At 36.7% G+C, this 12,786-nt stretch overlaps 1 protein-coding gene across 11 annotated transcripts in view; it reads left to right on the forward strand.

The window, feature by feature from the left end:
• The first annotated feature begins 7,024 nt into the window (after window positions 1-7,024).
• The window catches only part of slc4a7 (solute carrier family 4 member 7), a 41,791-nt gene continuing 36,029 nt past the window's right edge, over window positions 7,025-12,786 (forward strand). For 9 of the 11 annotated variants that reach the window (XR_014031811.1, XM_081388738.1, XM_081388742.1 and 6 more), the window contains exon 1: window positions 12,583-12,767. Coding sequence is in view for 10 of the 11 variants with exons in the window: in XM_081388738.1 (XP_081244864.1) it covers window positions 12,705-12,767 (63 nt within the window). In the remaining variant the exon portion in view is untranslated. Of the gene's footprint in view, window positions 7,155-12,582; window positions 12,768-12,786 lie in introns of those variants that run through there. The other 2 variants (XM_081388744.1, XM_081388737.1) reach the window with 1 other exon arrangement.

Consider the following 12,786-nt stretch of genomic DNA (forward strand, 5'->3'; position numbering starts at 1 on the left):
CTCAGAAGTGAATTTAGTGATGAAATAGCGTACGAAATTGTAGAAAAACGACTTACTGTATTGACCTCTCCTTCCTCGAATGCCGAAATGAATGCTGGGATATTTCTGCCGTCAAGTTCACACAAGTTACCAACCTATGCATCCTCAGTAAAATGGGCGTGTCAAGAACACTTCCGGGATTTTTAACCGTTCTTGCCAAAATGCAAACTTGTGTATTGGGACGGTACTTGGGCAGCGACTGATGACGTTTCACAAGTCCACAAGAACGCAAGTACAGACAAGAACGCATATTGAGAAACGGCTTAGATTGACGCGCAGCTCTCTCCATCTCGAAAACGCCTGCCGATGTTTATCCGGGTTTTATTCCTCCGTTTGTCACACAGTCCTCGACTCCGCGTGTATCCGAATATTGACGCTTTCGTTTTGTTGGCACTTCAATAAAGAGTTCGTGATCCATAACAGCTATAACCATACAGTCTATGACTATAACGCTATAACCACCACTTCCGCATTTGACCATGCGATATTCCGGTGTGGTGGGTCATATTTTTTATTTTATTAAATTTTATTCTTTGTCAGACGTCTGTATTGTTTATTGTGATAAGAAAAAAAACCTCAATAAAGTTGTTGTAAAAAAAAAAAAAATCCGGTGTGGTGGAATATCCTATCACATGGTTCACACCGGAAAAAGGGATAGAGCGGACATTACGTCACTGAGGCGCGACATTTCTTTTCCGGGACGGCCAGTTATTTAAAATCGGAATTTCTCTGAAATAAAAAATCTTTGGAGACTTTTGAGATATTTTAAGTACACAACTGGAGGAAATATATCACACTGTGCAAGTTATTTTCGGAAATTTTATTACAAAATTCCTACATATTGGAGCTTTAATGTCAGCTTGCTTCAGGTGGATTGAATAAGTAATAAGTTTGCTGTAATAAACTAGATATTGCAAATGACAGTTCATGAAAATGTAGCCTACTTTGAGGAGGAAAAACAATTTTTTTTGTTTAACAATCTGATAATTCAATGCAAAAAAGTAGCCTAATTATTTTAATTGAATCTTTTGGCTGAGATCTCAATCATCTTCTGTCCTTCAGTCCTCATGTCTGGGACAGAAGATATAGAGGCCTGTGAATACTTGTTCATATTGCAGTAACACACAATTTCCTATTTTAGATCTTCAGGTGAGCTTAAAGATATTTTTCTAATGACTGACAAACATCATTTGATAAAGGTTTTAGTTTACACAACCCATCATTTCTTAAGGCTCCTCAAAATATTTCAGTCTGGCTTGACCGTGTTCTGATGGCAGTGCATGATATCGGACTGAACTGAAAACTGTTGGCAGTGCATCAGAGTCAGGGACAATCACAGTATTCTGGACAATCACGCTATAGGTCTGTTCCTGTCAGAACGCCAAACGTTGTCTTGCCTGCGAGTGCGAGCCAGTCTTTGCTAAAGGATCGAGATCGGGGATAGAATTCATTTATTTCACATCCACATTATCTCATTTGACAAGATGAAAATGTGTTAATCGTCTACAGCAGTAGCAGCATTTATCGCAGGCGGTCGAAGTGACAATTGGATACAGCTCAGAATATCACAGACCACAAGGACCATTGCAGTCCAAAGAGGCTGAAGAAATTTCATATTTGGCATATTTGATTAATTTAATCCTTGAGTTATATATTTGTTATATAACCAACAGGACAGCACTGATGTGTGAACTGAATTTGGCATCAATGCAGTGAATTACAGTGAAGCTATTGAATCATTTTTTATAAATAAAAATCATAACAATTATTATGCAAAAATATATTTGTCCAAAATAAGTGTTGTAGTATAAGCAACAGGACAGCAGTGATGTGAGAATTGAATTTGGGATTAATACAGTGACTTACAGTGAAACTATTGAATATTTTTCATAAATAAAAATCATAAAAATTATGCAAAAATATATTTTTCCAAAATAAGTGTTGTAGTATAACCATCAAGACAGCAGTGATGTGTGAACTGAATTTGGCAACAATGCAGTGTATTACAGTGAAGTTATTGATTTTTTTCATAATACAAATCATAAACATTATGCAAAAATATATTTTTCCAAAATAAGTGTTGTAGTATAACCAGCAGGACAGCAGTGATGTGTGAACTGAATTTGGCATCAATGCAGTGAATTACAGTGAAGCTATTGAATAATTTTCATAAATAAAAATCATAACAATTATTATGCAAAAAGATATTTTTCCAAAATAAGTGTTGTAGTATAACCATCAGGACAGTAGTGATATAAGGGCTCTGGCCGAGCTGTGATATAAACGAAACGCTTGACTATTTTTAAAAAGGGGAAGAGGTGTTCGATATGTGTCGCCCTGTCTTCCTGTTTCAGTGGAAATGACATCAATATTGTTTCAAGGCACTTCAGTGGGCCTTTAAACGTGTTAGCATGAGACTTTTTTATAATTATAATTTTAAAATTATATCCAGGAAAGTGAATAAGGACTGTTTCATCAACAGACTTGAAATTGCCCCTTGATTTCCTATTAGTTTGATGGAACGTCAAAAGGACCTGGATTATAGTTCACTGGAGGTTCAGAAGGACTTGATTGTAGCTTGGTGGAGGTTCAAAAAGACCTGGATCGTAACTTAGTGGAGGTGCAGATGGGACTGTATCATAATTTGGTGGAGGCGCAGAAGGACTTGGGTTGTAGTATGCTGGAGATGCTGAAGGACTTGGAACGTAGTTTGTTGGAGGTGCAAAAGGGTCTTGTTGGCCCAGAAGCACAATATTGTTGTCAATCATGTAAGGCTCATCTCTGTTTATGTAACTGACTGCAACATGTCTTGACTGAGAGAACACAACAGAAAGAACATCATTATTGCGTCTAAATGGGATGCGGTGACACCTAGTGGCAGCTGTTAACCTAATGTCTAATGAATGAATTAACCAATCAGAATATGAAAACGAAGTCACTTGTTTGTCAAAGCAGTTAAATACACATAATGATGAGAAATCAAATGTGTAACAATACCATTGTTGGCTGATTCAGTTGCTTTAGAGCATAGAACCGTCATTAAACAAATGTTCTTTCTGTCAGGCTAATTTGGTGATTTGTTTAAAAGAAGAGCTAAGGCTGGGTTTCAGTAAAAAGTTTCATTCCTCACACAAAGCTATCATTATTATAAGTCTTAGAATAAAAATAACTAGCATGGACATGTTTAAATTTTTTTTATGCTTTTTTTTGGTCATTTTGCAGAATGAAATTCCCAGTCCTTATTAATCTTCATTATATTGAAGGATGTTCTATATAATTTCACCTGACCACAGAATATAAAGTACGCCTACTATAATATGGGTATGGAACAGCATGATGGTGAGTAAACAGTGTCAGACTCAGAATTAAATTTTGTTTTAAATTTTTTAAATAATTTTTGAACTTCTTAAAGAGTTTTACCTTCATCCTGCAGCAATCACAAGAAGATGAGGTAACGATAACAGAGACGATGAAGACCAGAACATCACAGACAACCAAGAGAATAAGAGTCACACCCTGAGTGAGTATAGACAATATGATTATAAACACATTTTTATTAGTCATAAATAGAAATTTGTCTTGAAGAAATGGCACATCATGACACATCATGACAGATTATTGTAGAGCTTATTAAATAGGTTAAAGTAGAAACCACTTTTATAGTTGATCACACTAATATGAGCACTTCTGATGTAAGTTTGGCAGATATATTTTACTTTTGTGAGATTCAAAGCAAGACGTCTACACACTTACATCACTGTCAAGACAGTGAAATGGGATGGAGAGAACAGATGCTATGGCATTGAAACAGTTTAGAAATTGTGAGATTCTGACCTGAAATGGGAAAAAGACAGTTAAAATAGATAGCATTGTATTCTAGTACTATACTTTAAATAGGCAAAATATTAGATATTCAGACTAACCCTGAATGCGTTACATTTGCATGCAGCTGATACTGTCACAGATCCAGTTAAAACTGACTATACAGTGAAGAAAATTACATTATTGAGTATTTGTTCATTGCACAATGTTGTCCTGGTGTTGAAATAAAATACTTACAATTAGACATGACCAGAGGAGATACAAAAATCCTGTACAGATTGTTAAGACAACCATACCTATACCTATTGATATTTCCAAAACCTGGAAGATATAAAACAAGATTATTCCCCATAATCAAAATTAGCATGTAGCAGAAATAAAACAATTAAGTCTTTTACCCCCAGGAACTTTGGCCTGATCGTCATGAATTTATACACCACACGCTGGTCAAATAGTGACGCTGGCTGCTGCAAAATGCTGGTCACATCATCACGTCTAGGCATCTTTAAACACACTGAGAGAGATATGTGTTGGGATGGGAGTTGGGCTAATGGGCTAATGTACTCTAAAAATTATACTAAAATTGGTTCCAGTTTATTAAGCCTATACAGAAAACAAAGGCATGTTTTTCTCTTTACTGTCAGTCAAAGTGAAATCAAAGTGAAGAGGAACCAAATGTCACTTTGAACATTCTCAGAGCGGAAAATCTGGATTAACTGGAAGAGTTGCTCAGATGACAAACGAAAAGCTAATCTGGCGAAGACAGTTGGTTTAGTTTTAGCTTTGTTTTTTCCCAATGCGACTTAAAAGTACAAACTAAAGATAACGACACAGGGGATTTCACTATTTTCTGGTGGTCCGAAACAAAGGAAGGAGCATGTTCACCTGATCCTGCATGTCACAACATAAAATCTGCTAGAACTTACAAAACAACTATCTGTACATGATATGCTCGTACAAAAACCAACGTAAGAACACAATAAGCAAATAAAGAGGATTGATATGTGATAGTTTGCACTGCTATTCTATTCTAGCTTTTACCTAAGCCACAAACATAAGACAGACAACAGAAGTGCACAATACTCACACTAAGTAACAATATTTCAGCTCCCAACTTTGAATCCATTCATATTAGTAGTATGTGATGTTGACGGTGTGTTTGTCTTGAGCCATTTTCATTTTGTTTTTCTTAGTAATAAGCTTCAAGACTCCACCTCCACAAATTATGAAGAGAATGGTTCTTAAACGTGACACTGTTTCAAGATGTAAACATTGAGTGAATTCAGGTTATATACTGTAGATAGTATGCTATAACATAAGAACAAATATCCTAAATTTTGGAAGTTTAAAAAATAAAGACTGGTTGATCTTGAGGCATTTACAATCAAAAGAGAAATTAGCATGGCACATTTTGCAGTCCAGGAAGTAATTGTCATCAAGTTTGAGTTAATCGCTGCTTCACCTTGCTGTCAGAATGGCCGTACGGTCTAAGGTGTCAGACTCAAAAAGAGCATTCTGATCTCCGGATGGAGTCGTGGGTTCAAATCCCACTTCTGACATAAGGGTTTTGGAGTGACAGGACTAGAAGACCCAGCTTCAGTGACAGAATGTAAATAAGAGAGTTTTTCTAAGATCAAGATGTGTAAGGGCAATGCAATAACTGATCACCATGATTGATTTGTTAAAATGTACACAGTAGCCTACATTTTGTAGTAGAGTACAGTACTGTACTGTAACAGTACAGGAAACTGCCTTTATTTGTATTACGTTAATCAATATATTTAAATAGTTAAATGCTGGAATAGAAACACAAAATAAAGTCATGTGACATTATGTTTAGAGTCTAATTTAGGCCTCTATCCATCTACTGTAGCCCAGATCAAAGGATAATACATGCGGAGAAGTTATGAACCACAAGGGGGCATCCCTGTACAAAGATAGACATTTTCGAGCAATAAATATTGCAATCTCAGCTTGGTTCCAATTACCTGAAGTAACTGGTTTAAAAAAGCTAAACAATAATAATAATAATAATAAAAAAAATAATTAATCTAGACAATATTGAATATCGTGAAAAAAATGTCTTGTTACTGATTGTCATTAATGCCAAAGTAACACAATTGAAGTCTTTTATGACTCTGACTCTGACTCATTTTTAAATAAAACAAATTTATGTAATCTTTGTCCACCTTAACTGTATAACTCCATCAATAAAAATAAATAAAATGAAAAAACATTTTTAATGGAAATGCTTTGTATTGTATTGTTTCAGTCCGCATTTGCCACTACACAGCACAGTTTAAATGAACATTTTTGACAAAAAAACAAAAGTGACCAGTTACAGCTGTGATGTGCAATATGACGGACCTCCAGTAGCATTAAAAATGTCTTCAGATGAAGGATCTAAGCAAAACTGAAGGATGATACAACAGAAAAATAGTGACAACAAGTACTGTAAAAACTACAATTAATGATACATTTTGGCTCTTGAAGCAGTTTGTGTATAACAGATGGGTCATTGGCTTAAAAAAAAGTTTGTGAAATCCTGAGTTAGAACTCCTAAAATTTAAATGTATTTAAATGTAATTAAATATGTTCCTTACAATAGGCTACATGTTATTTGTCATCCAATCTATTGTTGTAAAACAACCCAGTCAAGCAGGGGGACAAGTACCAATGAAATTTAAATTATGATTTCATTAGCATTATGCAATGATGTTTATTTTTTTAATTATAAACTCACTATGGTTTGGCTGGGAGTCAGGGTGGGGGTCAAGGGTCTGTAAAGGTTTACCACTGCTGTACAACTAATCCCTACTCAGGCTGTTGAGAGGTTGGATAGTTTTACCAAGACATTCCTTTCTGTTTTCCCATTAGGCCTAATAATAACACCATAATACTTCTTTCAAATCATCATGCTCATCCTCACCGCGAGTTCTTTCTCTTCCCTAATGGATTTATTTGTAAGACCACCCAATAGCCAATCAGCCCCTCCCCTTCTCATTAATATTCATGTTCCAGCGTCGTTCCGACGATGTTATTGGCTAAGAAAAAAGCCGGTCGTGTGAGAGTGAACGGATGAAATAACCTGTCAATCTCAACAAGGGCGGGATTTGCCAAGCCCAGATATATGTAAAAATACCATTCACACGCTCTCAGTGGCTGTGACACGAGAGAAGGGGCATTTCGAAATATCATATTCAAATCAGTCTCCGGCGAGGGACGGAAGAAGTACACAGTTTGAACAAATGGAGGAAGATAGCAATGAACAGATGAAACCACTCTTAACCACAGTAAGCATAAAGTTATTTGTTGTTGTCTCTTTAGAGTTGAGAGTTTGGATGCCTAGAGCGTTTCTGAGCGCGTTTCTTTCAAAGAAAGAAATAGGTCGTGGATGAGGGTAATGGATGGTGGGGTTGGTTTAAAGCATCACTTTCTCTTGGTTGTTAACGACCCAGAATCATCCATATTGTCTTAGTGGACGTGAAAGGTGTTTGTTTTGAGATAGTATTGGTGAGGAAATGTACTCTCATTGTTTTGGGGTGATCACGCTGCTGCCAGGAAGTGTCGTTCAGATCATTGCGTCACAATAACGGTGAAAGACGAGCGCTTTAGACTATGAATATGTCTCTCTCTCTCTCTCTCTCTCTCTCTCTCTCTCTCTCTAAGATAAAAATAATTTTAAGCATTTATAAACATACATAAACACATACACGTTATATCTTTTGTTGTGTTTTATTTTCTTCCTTCAAAAGAATGTCCTCATCTTTTTGTGATACATTTTGAAAATACTGTATAGCGACATTTAAGCAATAATGAGTGTTTATTCTCTCTCTATACATTTAGTTTTTAGCTGAGTATGATCTGCTGTTTAAAAAACAGAAAATTTCCTCTGGTTGTATGTCACTGTCACATTTCCCTTTTATAGTGATGTACTATTCCAGAAAAAAAAAGTCATAATATCATAATCCTTTCAGAATAGGAACACTTAAGATTGAAGTCCACTCAGTTTTATCACTTGTTATGTTTGTAAAGATAAGACTATTATAAAATGTCAACCCAGTTAACATGAATTTGTATAGTAAACAATTGATAACTCTCTCTCTCTCTCTCTCCTTCTGCTATTACGTTTACATGAATAAGTGTGCACTTCTTCCCCCCCACTCTCTCTCTCAAATTGAATTTCAAAATTTGCTTTATTGACATGACAATTGTTACAATGTATTGCCAAAGCATTTCTAATGTTTACAGTGAATCTAGAACAGGCATAAGACATACATGTACAAATACATACATTAAAAAGAAGAGTGTGAACAATTCCTAATTCCTCAAAAGCTTAATTTCCATGTAGTCATAATGACTTCAGTATATTTCCTTCGCTTCACAAATTATTTGTCATCAATGGATAAGATTCTAACAGCCTAGATACACTTTCAATTCATGTGTAGCCTATATTTAATTTAAATAAGGTCAGTACTACATCACTTATTTAAAGTAACAGTAACAACTATTAAGTAAAGAAACGGTATGAATATTGCTCACTTAATATAGTTAAAGCCACACCGTGGACTTTGTGACCTAAAGAGTTGACGCATACGAGTTATTTTAAATGATTCCTCAGCCCAATATACAGCGTTTGACACTATTAATGCTCCGAGCGGGGCTGCCCTCTTGAAATACCGCCTATGTAAGTTTGGAGGAGACGGACCGTCGTTGAACAGGTCATGTGACCTGGAGAACGTATCGCTTTACGGCCGTCACGTGACCATAGGCTCTGATATACTGTCTTCTAGACTTTCGCGACAGTGCTGCGGTGCTTGTGGCCTCTAGGGGCGCTAGATGTGAAAGTTCCAGGTCTAGTGCCCCTAGCGCCTGCAAAAGTTCCGCGGTGTGGCTTTAAAGGGATACTACACCTAAAAATTCAAATTAGTCCATGATTTACTCACCCTCAAGTCATCCTAGGTGTATATGACATTCTTCTTTCAGATTCAGACGAATACAATCGGAGTTATATTAAAAAAGGTCCTGGCTCTTCCAAGCTTTATAATGGCAGTGAATGACTGTTTCTGTTTTGAAGTCCATAAAAGTGCATCTATCCATCATAAAAGTGTGGGGGGGATTAATAAAGGCCTTCTGAAGCATAGTGATGCATTTGTGTAAGAAAAATATCCATATTTAAAACTTTACAAACTGTAGCCTAATCTCTAACTTCCGCTAAATGTCGTTCAAGCGCTCATAAGAGACTGGCGTTCCAGCGTGTGACGTAGGACGCTCTGGTGAGAATATGCGCGACCGGTGTTTTGTTTTGCTCTAACCTCTGTGCTCGCCACCGTAATTTACGGTACGCCTGCGTCTTACGTCATACGCTGGAACGCCAGTCTCTAATAAACGCGCATACGATAGTTATCAGAAGTTGGAGATGACAGTTTGTAAAATTTTGATTATGGATATTTTTTTTACTCAAACGCTTCGCTTCAGAAGGCCTTTATCAACCGCCCGGAGCCATGCGGAGCACTTTTATCATGAAAAGATGCACTTTTATGGACTTCAAAACAGAAACAGCCATTCACTGCCATTATAAAGCTTGGAAGAGCCAGGAATTGTTTAACTCTGATTGTATTCGTCTGAAAATTTTCATTTTTGGGTGAACTATCCCTTTAAGTGTAAGTATATTAGCTCATACAAGTAAATACATATAAATTGGCAGTGTGAATATTGTTACATTTGTTTTATCTTTTCAAAGTATGTAAAGCATAACATAAGGGCTTATGTTTTCATATAAACAGTAACCAGTGGACCCTCGCTACACTGATTTTTTTTATTGACAGTTTTACTCTGTCTCAGTCTCTGACTTGCTACCATCATTCTCTTGTGTTTTCCCCTCAATTGTCAGTCTCATGTAGGGTTGCAAAATTTCCAGAAATTTTGGAAACTTTTCAGGATTATTTGGAAACTTTCAGAAACTTTTCAGGAGTATTTGGAAATTTTCAGTTTTTGATATTCACTTTTAGAAAGTTTCTGGAAATTTACCAGAAATATTCAGCCCCTTTGCAACCCTAGTCTCATGTTGGTGCAGGTATGTTGTCTGTATTATGTAATGATGAGTAAGGGTTCAAATAACAAATCTGAGTTAGACTGGAATCCAGAAAAGGAAATGCTTCTACGTTATCGCATAAGTATGCATATTGTTTAGATGTCGTTAAACAAAGTTAACATTCTATTTATCGGAACGTTTTGGAATGTCCAGTTCCTGTTGTGTAACAAAGAGCCTTGTTTTAATTTCCTCCTGTTGCTTGGTTCACTACTACTCATCACTCAGGTGTCTTCAGGACAATGATGCTCCTCTTCTGTTCTCTGCCGTGACTCTATCGGGAAGATTTCATGGTTCGTTGAGTTTGTGGTAATGTTACAGCACTGGTTCAGAATGGAAGATTAGACAGGAAGTTTGTCATTGTTCTCTGGCTGGAGGATCAGCAGCTCATGGGGCAGCTGGGACCCCTCAGACAATGCTGTTGAAAAAGCCACAGAGGGCACAGCCGTAAGCTCAGCAGGTTTAGAGTAGCTGGGGACTGTAGGATGAGGCTCTGTGACCTGTCAGTGTACAGTATTCAACACAGTTGCTCTGTTAACTTACAGCTAATTCACACGTCTTTCTGGTTCCATTTGTTTACATATGTTGAGAGTGATATCTCAGAAATAATCAGACGTAATGTTGGTACAATGGTCACATGTGCGTTAACTAGGCCTAGAGAGACTTTAAATGTAACAGAATACTGAAGTTTTTAATTTTGGATCACAAATATTTATGAAATGACAAAAATATTTCATAAATGAGTTCAGAATTGGTGAGATTTTTCATTTAGATTCTCTATAGAATCTCTAATCACAGTCAGCATTTCTTCAGAAGTGGGTTTTGTTGTTTCACATTTTTGTGCCGTAAAATATTTTGTTAATCTTAGATGAGGGTTTGAGAGTGTTCAGCAGTGCAAAGTCTGTTTGCCAGTGCCTGGTATTAGTTTAGTCCGTTTTATGTTTTTCAAAGCGTATATGAGAAAAGTATTTCTGTCATACTCCAAGCACTCGCGCTACTTATGACATGAAGGACGAATGGATTTGGAATATTCGCTTTGTAGACAGTGTGGTGTAGACAATCTGAAGTTGTTGCGGCGCAGAGAAAGATCCCAAATTCAGTTCTCTTCCTCAGCTTATATGGCCAAATATGTCAAAATGCCCGCCTTATATTCATGTAAACACTGTCAGTTATGTCTTAAATGAACGTAAACAGATGGAAAATAAATTGGATGTGTTTCCAAAGGATCCGTGCATCGGGTCTTGTGACAGCAGCCTAATAATCCTGCCGCTGTCTATGTCATTTAATGTTAATCAAACCACAAAAGACAAGGAGAAAATCTCTCACTGCTCTTGACTGAATAACTTTTGTAACTTTAATAATCAGTGTATATTTATTTAACTCATACTGTGAAGACTAAGCAGTGCTTTATTTTTTACATTCGATCATTTAATTTCAGTTGTAGTTTTGCTTGAATGCTACTGTTAATTAAACCTAATGTAGGCCTAATGTGGGAATGTAATTGGTTAACTTTTGCAAATGTTCAGCACATCAAAATACAAAATTTGCTTATTTATCAGTGAATTCTTGAGGCATGCACTTCCATGATTTGTCTGAAAGAAAATTCTTATAAACTAATGTAACAGTGGTTCCTCCTAGAATAGAATGGGACTTTTTTATTTTATTATTCTTCAATTAATTCCCCAATCATTCATTCAGACTGCACAGCTTTAATTACAGGCATTAACAGCTTCACTGGCTGAATGGCACAACTTCCTACAAAGGTTACTCTGTTGTCAGGGGCAACACGTATGCATTCTTCCTCTTCATGAGCATAGTGTCAGTGTGCGCATACCAGTGGCTTAGTAGCGCTGTGTCTGTGTGATAGCAACATTGGTTATCTTTAACACATTTGATATCACAGCTTTTACTAGACTTTTTTTCTGACACCTTTATATTGCAGGAACTCTTTGTACATTTCTGGGTTAACTAAAAACTCTCCCTTTACTTGTATATAATCATAGTCATCTTAGTTTCTTACAAAATGTTAACTAATAACTGATTTATAGAATGTAAAGAAATTATAGGAAAGAAGTGATTCTTATAATAATCAAAAAGGTGTGGACACTGTAAATAAGAGATTGATTGTGCTACACAGGATTATATTGATTATATTGTAGTCATATAGTAGCCTATATTGCTTTGTGCCCTTTAACACCTCAGGGCAATGGCATTCTGTCCTTGCTTCCCAGCGCTCAGGCCATGTATAGCTCCAGTGCTCGTGGAAAAACACATGCACGCTCACAACAACACACCCTCACACACTGAAACAGCTCTCGGATATAAATATCGCCGCTTGTTTAGGTCTTTGCAACCAGGAGTGAGACCCGTCCGACGTCAGCATAAGAACTGTGCACTGGCAGAGTCTTGCAGGATTCTCGCTCACTTCTGCTTCCTAGTCAGAGTGACAGATCTTGGTTGAAGCAGACTGCCATTTTTTCGGAAGTGCGTGGAGACTTCCTCTTTCACAGATCCTGATTGTAGCTTGTCATTCCTTTTTGCTTTTATGTAGCCTAAACATTTTAAAACTTCTGGTTGATCTTTTGATCTTTGGTTTTAACATTTATCTAGGGGACCATATTTATGAGCTATATGAATGATCAGTATCTCTGGACCTGAGCGTCTGCATCATTGAAGCTTTTGTGGTCTTAAGTGCAGTTTGATTTTCTCCAAGTGACGAAGTTTTAAAGTTCCTCCCCAGGGTCTGTGAAAAATGCAGGACTTCTGGGGAGATGTTGTGAATTTGAGGACCACCAGAGGAGCTACGAAATTCTCGGTATGTTTTTCTTTGACTC

This window comes from Scardinius erythrophthalmus (assembly GCF_964197995.2).
Source record: "Scardinius erythrophthalmus genome assembly, chromosome: 16".
NCBI classification, from domain to species: Eukaryota; Metazoa; Chordata; class Actinopteri; order Cypriniformes; family Leuciscidae; genus Scardinius; species Scardinius erythrophthalmus.